At 32.1% G+C, this 20,767-nt stretch overlaps 1 protein-coding gene across 1 annotated transcript; it reads left to right on the top strand.

Annotated features, from left to right (window-relative positions):
• Positions 1-958: 958 nt before the first annotated feature.
• LOC129889041 (uncharacterized) lies at positions 959-20,234 on the top strand. The gene is made up of 4 exons (XM_055964148.1): positions 959-1,173; positions 4,732-4,883; positions 6,202-6,306; positions 20,162-20,234. Exons 1-4 carry the CDS (start codon positions 1,064-1,066, stop codon positions 20,197-20,199), a joined length of 405 nt encoding a protein of 134 aa, XP_055820123.1. The 5' UTR covers positions 959-1,063; the 3' UTR covers positions 20,200-20,234.
• Positions 20,235-20,767: the final 533 nt, after the last annotated feature.

The following is a 20,767-nucleotide window of genomic DNA, read 5'->3' as shown; positions in this document are numbered from 1 at the left end:
ATAATTTATTCGACATGCTATTCCACATAAATTATACATAGATTCACTTATAAGTTATGTAAGTATTAATAATACATGATTACAAAAAATGCAACCAAATACCGTATAAAATTAATATACAACATTTAAAAATCTACCAACCAAACATTGTATAAAACTAATACATGAATAATTTTTATCCTATTTTCAAATCAAACATAGTATAAAAGTAATACATGAATAACAAAAATTATTCATGTATTAGGTGCCACTTAAACTAGCTACCAAATGACCTAAACGGATCGTTTGGTTACTGGTTAGAGTTATGCACGTATTAATTATGTAGGATTTAATTATGCATGTATTAGTTATACAGATATTAGTTATGCATAATTTAGTTATGCATGTATTAGTTATATAGAGTTTAAAAAACATTAGTGAGCTAATTCTTATTTCTTAATTTCAAAATGTTTAGTAAGCTAATATTTATTATACTTATTGAAATAAATAATTATTTAAATAACATATTAAAATTTAAATAAATACCAATAGCTAAAACAATAAAGTAAATAACAAATAACTAAAAACAATTAAATAATTTGTATTGAATAGAATTAAGCAATCAAGACAAAAAAGAGGTAAATGTGTAATTTATTATTTTAATATATGTATAACTAATATCATTGACGGAATCAGAATTTTTAATAAGGGGTTCAAAATCTGAAAAAGTAGACACCGAATTAGCCGAAATGGGTTCGACATCTACTAATATTTTAATCATATATAAATTGTATAATTTTTCGCCTGGACACCATGTGGATCCGCCACTGACTAATACCATATAACTTATTTCACCTTTTATCCTGGATAACTTATACATAAATTTCGTCATAAATTATGTAAGTATTAATTATATAGAATTAAAAAAAATATATAATCAAATATTATATAAAAGTAATATGCTGATAACCATAAATAAAAAAATTATTTATGTATTAGCTTTGTGTTTATTCCATGACCAAACGATCCATAAACCCTATCAAGCTGTCATCGATACTCTGTTTGGCTTTATCTAAATCCATCAATGGAGGCACTGAAAGAGAGTACTGCGAATTTGGTTGTGTATTTACATCCATCGAAGGCAAAAAAGGTCGAGGCTGCTGTTTATCGCGAACTCAGCTCTCTTCTTTTCAAGTAATTCCTCCTCATCCTATTCACTACGCTTTCGTACGATTGATTGCTGTTTCCAATTTGAAGTTGCAGATTTTGGGTTTTGTGCTTCTCTCGTTGAATCTACAAGCGAATTTATAAATAAAAAAAAGTGATTTTTTTTGTATGAGGAATTTTGGTGAATGATGCATTTATTATTGTGAAGCTAATTAGTTGATGATGCATGTTTCAATAGAGTGTTTATCAATCCAATTTTAGGTGATGCTAACCTTCCCACGGTGGCTGAAGCCAGAATTTTCAACAAGGGGTTCACACAAACTAACCCGGGGGTTTCAACATATACCTATAACTATGTATAAATAGTATAGCTTTTTCCACTGAATCACCTGGCCGTAAGCTGGATCCCCGTATGTGAGCTTTTATAGCCGTCTCCGAGCAAGCATAAAAGAGGAGAATTGTGGTAGGTGACTGCCTGGAGAAATAGTCATAATATGATGAATCCTGGGTTCTTATTTAGAAAATAAAGAGATGACATGTTGGACAATTGCAATTAATGAGATAGAGAACTATATGACTTTCAAGAATGGCCTACTTATCTTGAAATTTCTCAAGAAAGTATGTATGGATATTATTCTTGTATACATACTTTGATCTCTTGATAATTTTCTCAGATCAAGTTTCAAGTTACATCTTAAAATAGTTAACTTGGAACAATAGCAACCACTAAAATTAGTGAACATCAGCTACATCCACAGTAACATTTGAAAGTTGTTTGTAAATGAAAATGTCTCATCGAAACAGTTAGTCATATATATGATTGGAGAAAAAATATTTTAATGAATTATATGAGAAAGGATGAATTACTTACTCTGTCTGCAAAATGATTCTGCCTATGGCTGCAGCTGAAAAGAGGTTGGAGAAACTCTTCCTGCATTGTAGATTAGGAAACATCCACAATTTCACACCCAAAATGCTTGAAATCATTAACTGCTATGTAGAATGAAATAGAGTTGCTTCACAGAACTATCTGAGTCTTCAGAAACATATCCAAGATAAAACATTCTGTTTCTTTTGACATTCTTAGCAAAACAGTAAAAAACGATTGTATGTTTTGGAGCATGACAAGACCACAGGTGCTAGGCTCTAAAATATGCGAGTATACAGGTGGAATTACTATATCATTGGCCTTTTCAGGAGGACAAAAGGAAGTAGGAAGGGAAACAGACAAAGAACTCGAGGAAAAAATTAACTATTTTGTTTATCCAAAATTTACAACTGTAATACCTCACAGAAGCAAACACCATAGCTTTCAGTATTACGTTGTGTTGATGCATTGTTTGAACTGCCAAGTAATTCAATTTGCTTTGTGTCACTGCTTCTTTTGTGTTAAAGCTCATACATACAAACAACTATTTCTTAAATGAGTTAGATACAATGTTTTGCAGTCATATGTGATGGCTTATTCCGACGTGTTCAACTAGATTAGTGCCCTCAACTGTCAACATCTCTTGCTACACAAGTTCTTAACTAACTCTTAACTTTTCGATAAAAATACCTAGTGAATAAGGCCATCATCAATTATGGAGTTGCTTAGCTACTTGTATAAAATATATAAGGCCTCCACATCATTGACAATAACTGCACAGAACATCAGAGAAATCTAAGATACTAAATTCCACCTTAAAACGAGTACTTATGGATAATAATATATAGTAGTGGCTATCAACATCATACAAGTTCCATTTTACTCATTATCTGCTGGAAGATCACAAAATCAAGAAGACATCTCACATCAGATAGGGAATTGCTTGAAGTAGCTAGAGTAAATAAAATAATTCTGAGTTACTTAGAGGAAGGATAAGGTTTCTGAATGCATTGCAAATATAACATAAATGCTTTAAATAACAACGCCTCACCGTCCAATATAGAATTTAAAGTTGGTTTTCTTTTTGCTTGCATAGTTTCCCATGTTGGAAAGGATGTTGTTGAGGATATATCCTGCTTTTTTTTTCGTGAATGTCCACTATTGAATGGAATATTTTCGGATTGGATGTTCAATTATCCAATTGGTGAAGTATCTAGATCATTGCACACCTCTCACCGGAGCAAGTAAAATGGGTAAGAACAGGGAAAAATATCATAAGGATCTTAAAATAACAAATTTATTTTACACTAATTTAGATTTATAGAGGACCAAGTGGTATTTCTGAACTCTCAACAAGTCTCAGAAGCAAGAGTATCATAGGCCTCAAGCAGATATATAGTTTTCTTCAAACAAAAGCAGTTCTTTAGAGAATGCATAATCCAGCAGAGGACTTAGAGCCTGTTTGGATTGCTTTTGACTTATGACTTATAAGTCAAAAGCCATAAAGTTAGGATTTCTAATTTATGACTTTTGGCTTATTTTGTCTTAAAAATAAGTGCTGCACTTTTTAACTTTACCCAAACACTTCAAAACTGCTTTAAAGCACCTAAACTAAGCCAATCCAACGGGCACTTAAAAAGCGACAGTTTGAGATCTTCACCTATACAGTTGACAATCCAACAGAAAAGTTAAATACCGATGCCTTCAAATAACCTAAAGTCCCCCCCCCCTTTTTTTTTTTGGGTATAACCCCCCGGTATCTGAAGCCCACTAGCCCAACTGATCCGGATTCGTGTTGTGTATGGCGCATTAAAGAGGGAAACACTCCATACTAGGGATTTCTCTATTCCTGAGCTCGAATCTGAGACCTCTGATTAATGGGTTGAGGGATCACAACCATCCTTCCACATCTGTTGGTGATGCTATTCATAACCTAGGTAAATTAAACCTCAGAAGAAATCATCATAACCTCAGTCTTAGAAAAGGGCTATTCTGATCATTTGTGACACAGAATTTAATGTCTCATGTATACTAAGGTTCAATTAACCATTCTAGTTTCAGGGAAATGCTAATTTAGGTATCTCAGCAATCAGCGCATCAGAGGACAATGCTTATAATCCAAAATAAGCAGAAGATTTTCTCTAGACAATGGATGCTAATTGTACATGTGTTCAAGAATTTTAACGGTTACATTAGCGTTTAACAGGAAGCTAAGAGACCATGTAACCTGGAATGCAATTTGCTACTCTTTTTTAATTATAACCATTAAGAAGTATTTGGAACCTACTAGCCCCATTATTTCAAAATCATGCCTTGTGGACCCATTAACGGGACATGCTCACCTACCTGGATGTACTGCTTAAAGGGCAAGAGGTTGCATTACATCTCTGCAAGTAGTTAGGGATTGATGTTTGGCTGGTTATTACATTTTTTTTATCAGTTGATGTGCAAGCAATTTACTTATTCAGCTTGTTCAATCAATTGGACAGATTATTGAGTTTATTTCAGGAGGTATCCGATGGCCGTCGCTTTACTGCCTGTTTTATTTTGGCTTGACTATCCTGCTATTTAATGCTCCTACTTTTCACGGGTTAATATTTTCCTTCTTCTCTTCCCTCCCTCATTATCACTTAGGATTTGGTGTTTGAGTGTATTTGGACTTCTGCCCTGCTTGTTTCTTAGGTACTTTTGTTCATAAGGTTCCTTTCTTTTAACAGGTTTAATGAATCTTTAGATGGTGTGGTATTGACTTACAAACCGAAGTTCAGTAGCAATTTGGCTAAAATTCTTCCTGGAATTCACCCTTATTTTGGTGTGAGATTTGAAGCAAAGTTGCTGCTTTTTTATCCAAAGCCAGAAATGCTATTAGGTAGTCTTGCAACTTAATTCTTATATGCGTAATATCATGTAGATTCAAGCACATTATGTGTATTATCATTTTCAACCATTTGATTCCTTCTATATGTGTTGTTTCATATCCCTTGTTTATAAATTATTAAAATCATAAAAATTAAGTCAATCAAACAAGTAAATGACATTTATGTATTAAAAAATAATAATAAAATTTTACATACCAATGCTTCATATCTTCCTGTGATTGGTTGATATCCAGCTTGAACAACAAATTGTGGATTTCCAATCAACATGCGTGTATGCTGTAGATACCAATAAAAGTAGTCAATTTGGTTTGCAACATTATTTATATGTACAATATGTTCAACGCGATGATTCCCTATATTTTTAGTATAAACTAACATTTGATGAACATCTTATGATATTCCTTTGCGCTTATGGAGCTTATAATGATCAGTAGAATAATTCACACTTTCTGGTATATGTTTTATAAAATCACACGGTCAACCATGTGCCACCCACAATGAATTTCAAAAATAAGTGGAACCTTGACCATCCAAACATTAAGTCCCTGCCGTCATCATTCGGACAACGCATTAAGAACTACTTCAGAAAGGCTGTCAAATAAACTATAAAAAAGATTAAAAAAGCAAACCATTATAGGATTTTTTTTTTCTATTTTAAATCTTGTAATTAACTAAAACATTTTTGTTATATTTGATCATGTTGTAGGTTGTCTAAAACATCTCTAAGTACGGGCAAAATATTTTGAGTCTCATTCTGATGAGTCCTTCCTCGGGACCACTTATGTGCAAGTGGTGCCTGATTGTTGTTGGGAGGCAACGTAGAAGCTGCAGTGGAATAATATGCTCTCATGCCCACACCTATAAAATAATAAATATTTTGTTATTAGTATTAAAAAAATAGTCAATCAAACAATAACAAGTATAAAGCTCACCAATTTGTAGTAATGATATAAAATCAAATACATCTGTAGTGTCGTATAAAGATGCACGATATAATGAATGATACAAATAAAAAGGTGTGACACCTTCCCAAGCTTGCATCTATGTAACCATTTTATTGAAAAAATCTGAAGTAAATTTAGTTCTTGACATATCAGGAAATAATGTTCTCCTAAGCAACCAAAATAGGTACAACCTAAATTTTTGTTGCACCTCTACATCAGTGGAACTATCATTTATTTTATTTGGATTTTCTATATAATTAATTAATGTCGATGAAAAAATTTTGTCCCCTTGAAAGCAAAATTTGCTGGGAGAAACCAGTTGGTTAAATTAAAAATTAAATATTGTCTCCTAATCAAATTTCAGGTTTTAGTGCCTTCCAGAAGAATTGGTGTTCCATCAACAATCATGCCGAACATTACTTTCATGTCCCGCATAATTATTGTTACTTCATCAGTTCTCATATGAAAGGTATGGGTTTCTGACCACAACCTTTCAATCAAAATAGTAATAATTTCGGAATAACATCGAATGTGTCCTACTTCAAGAATACCTCTAAAATCAATATAATTAAAAAAAATAATTAAGATATGATAATGTAGTGGATTATTTTTTTATTATCTTGTCGGCATACTGTTAAAAGTGCATCCTGTTCCATTTATTGATTATTCCAAAATGATGTTTTGCTTGTAGATTTATAAGATCATATTGCGTTGGTCCTGGATTTACAAAATTTCCTTGATCTATCTATATATCAAAACGAAAAGAAAATTAAAGATGTCCTGAATGCAATATTTTTCTTCCCCAAAAAATAAAAAAGTGTTATGAATGTCAAATTTTTGCTTTCAAAAAAAAAATAAAAAATATGAAATACATGCACAATTTTTTTTATAAAAAATAATAGAAAATAGAATGCAAACATTTTTCTTTCCATTTTTTGTCATTGATAAAGAGATTAAATAATACGAAAGAAGATAGTAGAAGACTAGATTGCCTAATTACTATAATATCTGCACTAGAATGTAGATAGATTAATACGACACCTTACGTCTAGAAATAATTTATAACATAAATTTATGAGAACACAAAGATTTGCTAAACAAATAAGGACACGATATTGGTATTTATTTAGAGAAATAGAAATAATGAAAAGTTATTAAAAATAGAAAAAAACATTAAGCGCTTATTTAGAAATATTAGAAACAGATCACCTATTATCAAGACTTAAAAACTTAGCATTATAAAGATCTATTAATTCAGAACACATAAGTGCACTAAGGTGGGAGTTGCACGGTATCAGAAGTGATATAGAATACGTTAATAGAAGAATAAAATTTCAAAAAGAGCTTCGTAAAATAACTATTCTGTTAGGATAAAAGTAGCCACAATAGATCCACTAAAGCACTTGAAATACTTAGACTTAAGAATCCACCCTGAGAAGAAATACAAAATATTAAAAGAAAATACAGTCATAATGTGCAACTTTAGTAAAGAAGAACACAGCAATATAATACATTAATAGACTTAATAATAAATTTCAGTGAAAAGATTCAAGAACAGGATAAAAATACATTAAGACTACTAGAAATAATAGAGATCACTCAGAACAAACAGAAAAGGATACTAGATAAACTAGAACAAAACTTTGATTTGTTAAAGTCACAGGAATAGAAATAGATAGAAAGATACAGTATTTAAATACAAAGTTTAATTTAGAAAAAATACCTATTAAAATCGAAATAGAAAAACTAATTAAGATAATAATAAAAAAAATCTAAATAATTAGAAATCGGAACGACCCAATTAGTAACGACCCAATTAGTAATAAAAATAACAGGGCAAATAGAAGCAGTAAATACTGAGATTAACGAATTAAAGAAGATAAAACAAAAACTGGAAGAAATCTCTCTTTCATGAATGATCTAGACCAAGACTCAATCTATGCAAAGGCATTAAAATCTTACGTCCAAGCTCCAAACTGATCCGCAAGAATTGTCAGATTACCCGCCGGCAAGTAAGTCAGACTAAATTATTATTAAACAAAGTAATACTATAATAGCACTACTATTAGAATTAAATACAAAAATAGATAAACTTGTCAAAGAAAAGGAAATTGAACAACCAAGAAATACCGAAGTGGACGAATTAATAACTCAATTGAAAAAGATTGAAATAACTACACATAAAGAAAGACCAAAGATAACTAGAAAACCTCAACCATGGACTTTCTTTCAGGTAGGACATGAAGAACCGAAGAAAGACCAAGAATGAGTTTTTTCAGATAATGGAATAAACTTATTACTAGAATATTACCACGCCATAAACCAGACAAAAAATAAAATCAAGAATTAAATCAGGTAATAGATATAGACATCGATTTAAAAATCTTTCAACAAAATCAGTTAAAACTACTGAACCATAAGACATTATATGACACACAATATTTCTCTACAGACAATCAACTATAAAGACATTACAGGGAAGAACAATTATCAGCAATAGGAAACAACATAGCAACAACAAATCTAGTCAATACTGAATAACTGTGAAGAATCTTGAATAGAAAAATGACTTTAATGCATATGGTATTAATTGTAATAGGATTAAAAGTCTTAACTAGAAAATTTTTAGGAAGTAAAGTATGAGTTGTACTCTATGATGATAGATAGTCAGATTTAAAGAAATCTATTATATGACTAACAAAAGTAGACATGACCAATAATGGATTGATATTTTATATTAGCCCTGACTTCATGATAAATTTAAGAGAATTTGGAAAAAAAATTAAAATAGGAATACTGACTAAAGGATATGAAGAAATGAATAATGAAAATAATCTATTAATGTGTGTAGAATTTATATGAAAGATGACATTAAGTAGTAATACAAAATTCAAAATAAAAGTAGATGATGTAATCGAAATAATGGGAAACAAAAGAATTAAATTGATTAAACCAATAAGAATAGACCCTGCAGAATATGCAGGGTTAAAATGAAATTTAGAAAAATTTAATAAAAGAAAGGTACTAACACCAGAATCTCATTTAATGTATACGGAATAAAATTAAATTCTGTTATGAGCCAAAAAGAATTTATGGAATCAACTAGTTCTAGTCCCTTCCAACGAACAAGCCAACAAAATACAGTTGAGTCAACCCTGCATATTCTTCAGGGTTAATACCTTTCTTTTATTAATTTTTTCTAGATTCAATTCTAACCCTGCATATTTTTCAGAGTTTGTTTTTATTGGTTTAATCAGTTTAATTTCTTTGTTTTCCATTATTTCGACTACATCATCTACTTTTATTTTTAATTTTGTATTACTATTTAACGCCATTTTTCCTATAAATCCTACACACATTAATAGATTATTTTCATTATTCATTTCTTCATATCCTTTAGTCAGTATTCCTATCTTAATTTTTTTTCCAAATTCTCTTAAATTTATCATGAAGTCAGGGCTAATATAAAATATCAATCCATTATTGGTCATGTCTACTTTTGTTAGTCATATAATAGATTTCTTTAAATCTGACTATCTATCATCATAGAGTACAACTCATACTTTAGTCCCTAATTTGTTTTTAGTTAAACCTTTTAATCTTATTACAATTAGTATCATATGCATTAAAGTCTTTTTTGTATTCATGATTCCTCTCAGTGATTCAGGATTGACTAGATTTATTGTTGCTATGTTGTTTCCTATTGCTGATAATTGTTCTTCCCTGTAATGTCTTTATAGTTGATTGTCTGTAGAGAAATATTGTGTGTCATATAATGTCTTATGGTTCAGTAGTTTTAACTGATTTTGTTGAAAGATTTTTAAATCGATGTCTATATCTATTACCTGATTTAATTCTTGATTTTATTTTTTGTCTGGTTTATGGCGTGGTAATATTCTAGTAATAAGTTTATTCCATTATCTGAAAAACTCATTCTTGGTCTTTCTTCGGTTCTTCATGTCCTACCTGAAAGAAAGTCCATGGTTGAGGTTTTCTAGTTATCTTTGGTCTTTCTTTATGTGTAGTTATTTCAATCTTTTTCAATTGAGTTATTAATTCGTCCACTTCGGTATTTCTTGGTTGTTCAATTTCCTTTTCTTTGACAAGTTTATCTATTTTTGTATTTAATTCTAATAGTAGTGCTATTATAGTATTACTTTGTTTAATAATAATTTAGTCTGACTTACTTGCCGGCGGGTAATCTGACAATTCTTGCGGATCAGTTTGGAGCTTGGACGTAAGATTTTAATGCCTTTGCATAGATTGAGTCTTGGTCTAGATCATTCATGAAAGAGAGATTTCTTCCAGTTTTTGTTTTATCTTCTTTAATTCGTTAATCTCAGTATTTACTGCTTCTATTTGCCCTGAGTTGTTCTGATTTTTAATTCTTTAGGCTTTTCTGTTATTGTCTTAATTATTTTTTCTATTTCGATTTTAACAGGTATTTTTTCTAAATTAAACTTTGTATTTAAATACTGTATCTTTCTAATTCCTGTGACTATAAGAAATCAAAGTTTTGTTCTAGTTTATCTAGTATCCTTTTTTGTTTGTTTTGAGTGATCTCTATTATTTCTAGTAGTCTTATTATATTTTTATCCTGTTTTTGAACCTTTTCACTGAAATTTATTATTAAGTCTATTAATGTATTATATTGTTTATCTTCAGAATGTAACGTGTTATATTTACATTTCATAGTGAAATCTTTTATAATGAATATAGAACTAATACAAGAAGGATGCGAAGTAGATAATGCTATAGAGATAGCAAAAGAATTATACAAAGAAAATAAAGATAATGGCTTTGAATGTAAAGGTTGCAAAAAGGGCAAAATAGATATTGTTGAAACTATAGAACATTTTAGAATCTGCCCAAAAAGAAATGATAACCTAGCATATTGAATACAAGATACTAAAGAACTAGATGAGAGTAATAATATAAAAGACACAAAAGACCTAGAATCTTTAGATGACATAACATCCTTAGTAAGCTACAAAGAACTAATGAATGAGGCAACAAGTGCCCATAGTGCAAGCCCTTTCCAAAGAACTAGTCCAGCAGCAAATGTTACACATGCTTCAGGCAATCTTCCAAGGAAAGCATAGCCTGCAGCACAAGAAATAGAAATAAGAGACAATATTAAACCAGCAGGTAGACGAATGCCTTTAGAAGAACCTATTAAATTGCAAGAAGGAGGAAATAAAGAAAAAATACTTAATATAGCAGCTAACGATCCACAAATGTGGAATACAGTAATAGACGTATGGAAAGGAATAATTGTAGCAGATTTCATAAAAAATATTAAGAAACAGACGCAGAAACAATGTATAAATATTTAGAAACCTTTTTAGGATAATCATGTAAAGCAGTTTGGGAAGCATATAAACAGACTTACCCTCAAGAATTTCAAGGTCTAATAGAGTTAGGACCAAATCCATACAATTTTGCTAATAAAATACATGTTTTGTTAACAAGTGAAGATCCAAATAGTGGATTATTAGCCTTACAAAGAAATGCAGTAATAAAATTAGAACAGTTAAGCATCACGATTTGGATGCATATTAAAGACTTTTTAAAAGATTATTTCTATTATTGCACAGTTAGTGGAAATACATTTGATGACGAACTAGATAAAAAATTATTTCATAAGTTACCTGGAGCTCTAGGAAGAGAAATAGAAGAACGATGGTATAAGAGAGCAGGAGTAATACAAGACCCAAATGCTTTATGGTCAATAGGACAAAAGATACAACATGTAATGGAAATACTACAAGAGAAATGTACTAATATACAAATTCAGAAGCAGCTTAAACAAAATGAAATAAACTTTTGTAAATCGGTTATTTATACAACTCAAAGTTATGACAAAAGACCACAAAAGCCAAAGAAGCATAAACGACAATCATATTATAACCCAAAACCATATAAACGTAAAAAATATTACCTAAAAAGATCATCAACAAGGAAATCTTATTTAAATAGAGATAGACACGTCAGAAAATATAGAAGTGATAGAAACTATAAAAATAAATTAGAGTGTTATACATGTGGAAGTATAGACCATTTAGCCAACATATGCCCTAAAAGAAATAATATTAGAACTAGAAACTTCCAATTAATAGAAGAACTGCAGGAGACACTTTTAAATGTAGACGAATGTATGTCAGATACTGAAAGCATATACTCCATTGTAAGTGTTGAAGTAGCAGAACAGACCTAATCCGAATCCTCTGATTCAGAAGAAGATAACCTAGTAAACGAAATAGGATTAGATAGAGGAATACTAAATTTAGAAGACTTACAATTAAGTACCATGATGAACGTAGGAATAGAATGTCACCATAGTTTTGAGAGACATAAAGGTATAGACAGTAATCAATGTAACATATGTAACTTAGTAACTCCTAATTTCTTGAAGACAATAAAAAACCCTAGATTAATGATGATGCATATGGGATTGATTGTTATAGGAATTAAAGGTTTAACTAGAAAAAACTTGGGTGCCAAGGTATTAATCGTAATATATGATGACAGATGGTCAGATCTGAAAAAATCCATAATAGGATTAACTGAAGTAGATATGACAAATAATGGAGGAATATTCTATGTAAGCCCAGACTTTTTAATGAATCTAAATGAATTTGGTAAGCATATTAAAATAGGAATACAAACCAAAGGATATGAAGAAATGAATAATGGTAATAACCTACTAATGTGTTTAGGATTTATAGAAAAAATGATGTTAAGTAGTAATACAAAATTCAAACTCCAAGTTAACGATGTGGTAGAAGTAATGGAAAACAAAGGAATAAAATTAATAAAACCAATTAAAATCAATCTAGAAGAATACGCAGGATTAGAATAGAATCTAGATAAATTAAGTAAGCCTAAATATTTTACACCAAACAACCATCTAATGTACACTAGTTTCAAAGGAGAAACTTCAATAAGATTTACAAATTATAGTTATACCAATCAAAAACTAGTAGATGACACAGACACAGAAAGTACAATAGCTACAGAACATGAAGAATTTATGAATTCATGTACAATCTAAGTATTTTTCCTGTTCTTCATACAGGTTTTTTGTAGTACAACTATTGCCACTTTTGCAATCTGTACAACATGCATCTTTCTCTTCTTTTGTCTGTATTTTTAGTTGAGATCTTCCCTTTGTAAGAAACTTTTCAGTTTGTACAGGGGTATAAGTTGTATTTTTAAATCGCATTATTCCATCTCTGGAAAACAAGCAACTTCCATTATTTTGTATGAGAAAATATAATTCTATTACTAGGTCGGTTTTTATGTCCAAGTCTTTTGCTAGTATTTTATACATATTGTAAGTAGGTTTATAAAATTCATTACAAGTATTAATAAAGCTTATTTGGGTTTTGTCTATGTAATGATTGTAAAAATTGTAGGTTCCATCCATTTGTATTGCTGATATAGGTTCTTTAAATATTTTAATACTTTTTCGGGCAATATCTTTTTATTTATAAGACAACTTGTACATCCTGTGTCTACTAATGCTAGAGTTTCTATTTCTGTCTTTAATTTTAATTCGAGCTAATACTTTAATCGTTCCAAATTGTTTGTCTTCATTACAGATAAGGCTAGTATTATTTTCTTCTATATTCATTAATTTTGTTTCAATGTTATCTAAATGTATTGTTCCTAGCGTTTCTTCATTTTCTTCTACTTTTTGTGTACCCTTTTCTAAGTATATCAATCTTTGTTCTATTTCATTTATTCTAGTTTCTAATGTTATTAATCTTAAATCTGTTACTGAGTCTTTTGTAATTTCTCTATCTTGTTGCTGTTCTTTTTGTTTTCTTATCTTTATTTCTAATTTAGCTTCTATACACGTAATGCATGCTTCCATATAACAATTATTGCATTTGGCTCTGTTTGCTCTACTGGGGCACCATTTTCTCCTAGTGCTGATATTTGTTCTTCTCTATAATGTCTGTATAGTTGAGTATCTCTAGAGAAACATCCTACCTTGTATAGAGTCTTTGGGTTCAATAGTTTTAATTGATTTTGTTGGAAAATTTGCAAATCTTTATTTACGTCTACTATTTCATTCAATTCTTGGTTTTGTTCATCATTAGGGCTTCTCCTCCTAGATAGTATCCTAGATATGAGATTATTTCCTATTCTATTGTCTGAGTAGCTTACGCTTGGTTCGTTTCTTTGGATATTTTCTTCGTCTGTTGATCTAGACTTGTGTGAAAAAAGGTCCATGGTTGAGGTTTTTTGACAATTTGTATTTTTTCTTTTTGGGGAGTTATTTCTATTCTTTTCAATTGGTTTACTAAGGCGTCTATTTCTTTATTAGGAAGTTGTGGTATTTGTACTTCGGGTTATTTTTCCTTAATATATCTGGCCATAATTACGTCCTTTGTTCAGGTGGACTGTCAAGGCCAATTCAAATTCCTAGGAATTTACAGGTTAATCCATAGTCGTTAAAAAGTGCAGAAGCTAACCATATACTAAGGGTATCAAAATTAAATATGTACAATCATTTACATAATAAAGAAGAGAATTAAACATAAACACATATTTTTTGGGGAAAATTAATTGTAAAACTTATAAAAATTTACATGACTTTGACTGAGAGAGGTTTTCCTTTCGGAAACCCCGAAGGTCTTGAGATAGAAAGAAAACTTCACACAACCACACACTTGTTTTATTACATAAACAACTTTTTACAAATAGAGAAAGGTTTTTAGTAGGGGACTGGTGTTCTTACAAGAAGGGAAGAGGAATATGTTGGAGGATTTTCTTACACTTAAACTTGGAGCGAAGTAGATAATGCTATAGAGATAGCAAAAGAATTATACAAAAAAAATAAAGATAGTGTCTTTAAATGTAAAGGTTGCAAAAAGGGCAAAATGGATATTGTTGAAACTATAGAACATTTTAGAATCTGCCCAAAAACAAATGATAACCTTGCTATTTTCTTTGTATAATTTTTTTTAATCTTAAGTACGTGGCGTTGTTACACCAGATCTACGAGCCTCTTGAAGGACTCTTTCAGTTGATAGTTCTGGTTTCCAGTCGATATACTTTAGATCTATCTGACTTACACCGTTCATCTCTTCTTTTAATTAATTATAAAAGATTAAATGATAACACTAAAATAGATGCATACAAGTTACCAGACAAAAACGAATTAATAAATAGAAGACAAGGTAAAAAGTTTTTCAATAAATTTGATTGTAAATCAGGATACTGATAGGTAAAAATGCACCCAGAAAGTATAGAATGGACAACATTCACTTGTCCAGAAGGACATTTCGAATGGCTAGATATGCCTTTTGGGTTGAAGACGGCACCACCTATATTTCAACAGAAAAATGGATGCTATATTCGGAGAATATAAAAGCTTTGTATTAGTTTATGTAGATGATGTCCTAGTATTTAGTAAAGACATACAAAAACACTTAGGACATTTACAAATAATGTTCCGTTTATTTGTCAAAAATGGAATCATAATCAGCAAAAAGAAAATGGAACTATGTAAAACTCATATTAATTTCTTAGGAGTAATAATAGGAGAAGGTAAAATAAAGTTACAACCACACATAGCCAAAAAGGTACTAGACATGCCAGATAAACTAGATACTACTAAAGATCTACAATTTTTTTAGGATTAGTAAATTATGCTAGAAATTTTATTAAAGATTTAAGAAAAATAGTAGGACCTTTATATGCTAAAATAGGTAGCAAAGGACAAAAACATTTTAATATAGAAGATATTAAACTAATTCAGCAAATTAAAGAAAAGGTTAAACATATACCAGATTTGCAAATTCCCCTAGAAACAAATTATTTAATAGTACAAACTGATGGAAGTCAGCTAGGATGGGGAACTGTTTTAAAAATTAGACCAAATAAATATAGTAGTAAGAATGAAGAAAAAATATGTGCCTATCAAAGTGGTAAATATAAAGAAAAAGAAAATATGAGTACTATAGAAGCAGAAGTTTTAGCAATAATATATGGACTGAACAGTTTTAAATTATATATATTAAATAAATCAGAAGTATTAGTGAGAACGGATTGTGAAGCAATAATAAAGTTTCACCAGACAATCAATAGTAAAGCAAGTAGTAAAAGAAGATGGCTAAATTTTATGGATATTATATCTATATACAATAATATAGTTTTTGAATATGTAAAGGGAAAAGATAATGATCTAGCTGATCAGTTGAGTAGATTGCAACTAAAAACTAATTGAACAACTGTGTTTCAGCATGAGACCCACTGGCCAACAGCCAACAGACAAAGGCAAGGGAATAGCCCCAGCAGACTCATACGCTCAGACATTTCTTGGTAAGCTTCATTACAGACCTCAGGGAACAATTGAGATGGTGAAACGAATTTACTTCGATAAATTTAATTTAATCTCCTATCCTCAATGTAACCTGTCTTTTAGAATACTCCCAGACTGTAATATACATAAGACTCAAAAATATTTAGTAGATAACTTGTGGATAACATATACTAAACAAGACACGAAACATTTTATTGCAGCCAATAACGCTTTATGTCAATATTCTCAGACAAAAATAGAGAAAATAAATTTAAATACTATGTAGTCATACATGAAAAAACAAATGGCATTTTTCAGACTTGGTTAGAAGTGATAAACTCTATAAATGGGGTGAAGAACCCGCTCTTTCAAAGGCTTTAATAATTTTACAGAAGCCTTAGACTATGCTAGAGGAATTCTGGGCCCAAACTATTACATCTCTCCAGCCCTCAGACAAAACCAAGTCCAAATACCCCAATACAACATCCAAAAAGACACAGACAAAATCATATTCTGCGACCACTGTTCTACCATGACCGAAGCCTTCAAAAGACTAAATACAAAAAATGAGACTCTCGTACAAGAAAATATGAGACTTATGAAACAACTGAAGACTTTCCAAGATAAGTTTGGTGCTAAATCAAATACAGGTACTCAGACCGAAGACATGAGTTCTCCATCTCAACCAAAAATGGATGAGAAGGGTGTGCATTCCCCTCTGAATGCTAAGAAATCTACTATATCATATCAGGGTATAGCTAGTCCGGCGCAAACGGTAGCCGGTAAAGACAAATCAAATCCGTTAACGGTTGTCACTTTGCCAAAAAGTGAAGAAGAGGAATCTTCTTCCTTACGAAGAAGGTTACCTAAAACTTTCTACCAAGACAGTTCTAAAAGAAATATGGCTATAAAAAAGAAAAAAATAATAAAATTGAAAGCCATAATTAAGTAGACTTTAGAATAATTTTTCAGAGACCAGTGATGTGATAAGCATGTTATTAGTAAAGACAGTCCAGATCCGGAAAACAGAAGAGTTCAATTAGACGAAGACACAAATACAAGCCCAATAAGAACACCCAGTTCGGAAGAAGGCTATGAAAATGATAATTATCAAGACGCCCAAAACCCATATGAAGACAACGACTTAGGCATGAGTTTTGACTCTATTGCCCTTCATAATCTTGATACTTAGAGCAGAAGCATCCAAGAAGATAAAGACGAAGAGGAGATAGATAAAGACAGATGAAAAAGACATAAAGATAAGTAAATAAGTGTGTCATGTGGGTATGCCCACAGATATTATGTGAGTGCTGTCACTTTATCACTACCCTCCAAAAGAGGGAAAAACTGTTGATAAAAGCACACGTCTGTAAATAGTCGGTCAAAAAGAAAGTTTGATAATGCATGTGACGATGGGGCCCAATGAGCACCTGACGCGCATTATTAAACCTTATCAACAAGTGTCGGCCGTCTAGAAGAAGGCCACGTAGCAGTTTTTTAATCCTTTCATTCGCCTATCTCTACCTCTATATAAGAAAGAAGTATGTAAGTTAGAAAGACAGAATTCTAGAGAGAGACGCTCTAAGTTTAAGTGTAAGAAAATTCTCTAACATATTCCCCTTCCCTTCTTGTAAGAACACCAGTCCCCTTCTAAAAACCTTTCTCTATTTGTACAAAGCTGTTTATGTAATAAAACAAGTGTGTGGTTGTGTGAAGTTTTCTTTCTATCTCAAGACTTTCAGGGTTCCCGAAAGGAAAACCTCTCTCAGTCAAAGTCATGTAAGCTTTATAAGTTTTACAATTAATTTTCCCCAAAAAATATGTGTTTATGTTTAATTCTCTGCTTTATTATGTTAATGATTGTACATATTTAATTTTGATACCCTTAGTATATGGTTAGCTTCTTAACTTTTTAACGACTATGGATTGACCTATAAATTCCTAGGAATTTGAATTGGCCTTGAGAGTCCACCTGAACAAAGGACATAATTGTGGCCAGATATATTGTAACACCCCCAAAATTTTTTACTAAGATTCGGACCGTTCTTCATGTACGTATAGGATCGTACTAGACGATTGTAAAGTGCATGCTTGAGTTAGGATCAATTCCTAAGAAATTGGAGAGTGTCGGAGGTGATTTAGGGTCATAAGGGATCCCTAGAACCAAGCTAAGTCCAAAGAATTCGTCTTGGCTAAGTTTTAGAATAACTTCGTATAAGGGGTCGACTTCTAACGATCATATCTTTTGAAATATGACGATCTGGGTGGCCCATCACCTATTAAATTAAACGTCTTCGAGTCTTCTTTCCAACGCCGCCAAGATTGTAATTTTTGGAGTTCGGAGTCAAAAGTTATGACTATCCTAAGACGAACTAGTACTGCAGGAATTTCAGGCCTGGGTTGTAACTGCAGGAAACCTAGGCTTGGTGCCGCAGTGGCGCGACGCGCCACTATAGCGCCAGAAACCACCCTCAGTAGTTTGGTCCCTGGCGCGGCGCGCCACTATTGGATGTGCAGGGTTTTTAAGCCTATTTTCCAGAACCCAAAAAAACTTAAGCTTGGCGCTGTAAGGGCGCTATGCGCCACTATAGCGCCATAAAACAGCCTCAGTAGTTTGGTCCTTGGCGCGACGCGTCACTATCAGATGTGCAGGTTTTAAGCCTATATTCGACTTGGCGCTGCAGTGGCGCGGCACGCCACTATAGCGCCAGGAGTGTTTTAGCCCGTTTTTCTAGATTTTTGGAGAAAGGGCAAATTGGGCATTTCCCAAATTATATATACATTAGCCTTGGGACGTTTTGGACCATTATTTTCAGTCCATTCCTCTCTCTAAAAAGCCCTAGAAATCTCCTCTCTTCTCCTTCAAATCCATTTCCAACAAGGATTGCCTTCAAGAACTTCAAGAATTCAAGCCTTCCATTGAAGACCTAACATCAAGGTTTCTTCAAAGTCTTCACAAGGTATGTAAGGCTACTCAAAACATAGGCTGAGTCCAACCATGTGCCCTACACCTTCTTTGAGGTTAAATGTTTATAAGAATGGAGTTTCTTGACAGGCTTATGTCCAAATGAGTCTTTTCATCTGTTAATTTGATTCTTGTTATGTTGATGTTGTTGAGTCAAGAAATTTCTAAAATATTCATGTTAGTATGAGTCGATGGATATGAGTTGTTAAACATACTTTATTGATTTTCTTAACTATGTTGATTATGTTAAATATGTTAATTTTCTTAAATATGTTGCTCATCTTGAATTGTTGATTTAGAATCTTGGAGTTGTGATGAGTCCCAAAGGATGTGTTAAATGAATAGAGGAACGATTGGATAGGTTTGTATATTGTTACAAATGCATATTTAACTACTCATCAAAGGTATGATTGTGATTGATCGGATAGTATGATTGGGAGAGGTTTGATTGTGATAGAATTGATGATTTGACAAGGTTTCAAATGAGACTTGTCGATATGATTTGATTGAGTTGATTGGATGGAGTTTTATGAGCATTGAGTCTTGGTAGGAGTATCGAGCACCGAATTGGGTAAGAGTAAGTAATAACTCGAATCCAATAACTACGTCGCCAAACGTAGGAGGGGATTGAACCGTTAAGGTCGGATGTTTTCCCAAAATTATTGTCCTGACATTATAGGACTTGGTTGGATTGGATCCATGATTGGTTGATTCGTTCATACCCTGGCAAAGTATGAACGGACGTGGCAACAACGTCGGTTTGTTGTACTGTCACTGGCTCATAAGTGATGGTTGTCGGATAAGAGAAACTCCTATATAGGTCTTGATAGTATTCTGAGTCGGATTGGGTTGAATGATATGTGATTGGTCCCGTCTAAACTATATTCATGTTTAGGCTTAAGGCACTTGATTGAGTTGTTCTTCTTTCTGAGTTGAGATTTCGAGTTGGTTTGATTCTCTCTGATGTTGTTTCATTCGGCCATTTTACATACTCGTACATTCCATGTACTGACGCCATTTGGCCTGCATCGTTTCATGATGCAGAGACAGGTACTCGAGATCATCAATCGGCGCACCGTTGAAGATCCACTTACTTCCAGCTAGTTGGTGAGTCCTCCCAATTTCCAGAGGATACCAAGACTTATCTTGCAGCTTTGATTTGTTTCCCTTATTTTGACTTTTGGTACCATGGACTTGTCATTGGCACCTCCTAGATTGTTGATAGAGGCTTCATAGACTAGAGTGTGGAAATGTTGATTTGTTCGTTTTGACTAGTTTTATTCTAGCTGATTATTAATTTGATAGTTGTTTGGTCTTTGGCCCTGGATTATGGATAGTAGTCCTATAATAGAGTCTTTCGCCGATAGAGTGTGAATGAATGAAAGTGTGACTGGACTAGGTGGTTCGCTTGAAGGCCAGAAATGACTTTCGAGTGCCGGCCACGTCTAGGGTACCCTTTCGGAGTGTAACATATATGTCCGGGGTAGGGTTAAAGATGAAGTTGTTAAAAATATAAGTTGAGAAGAAGAGATGAACGGGGTAAGTTAGATAGATCTAAAGTATATTGGCTGAAAACCAGGACTATCAATCGAAAGAGTCCTTCGGGAGGCTTGTAGATCTGGTGTAACAACGCCACGTACTTAAGATTAA

This window comes from Solanum dulcamara, chromosome 5 (genome assembly GCF_947179165.1).
Source record: "Solanum dulcamara chromosome 5, daSolDulc1.2, whole genome shotgun sequence".
NCBI classification, from domain to species: domain Eukaryota; kingdom Viridiplantae; phylum Streptophyta; class Magnoliopsida; order Solanales; family Solanaceae; genus Solanum; species Solanum dulcamara.
This window is presented reverse-complemented; position numbering and strand designations above follow the sequence as displayed.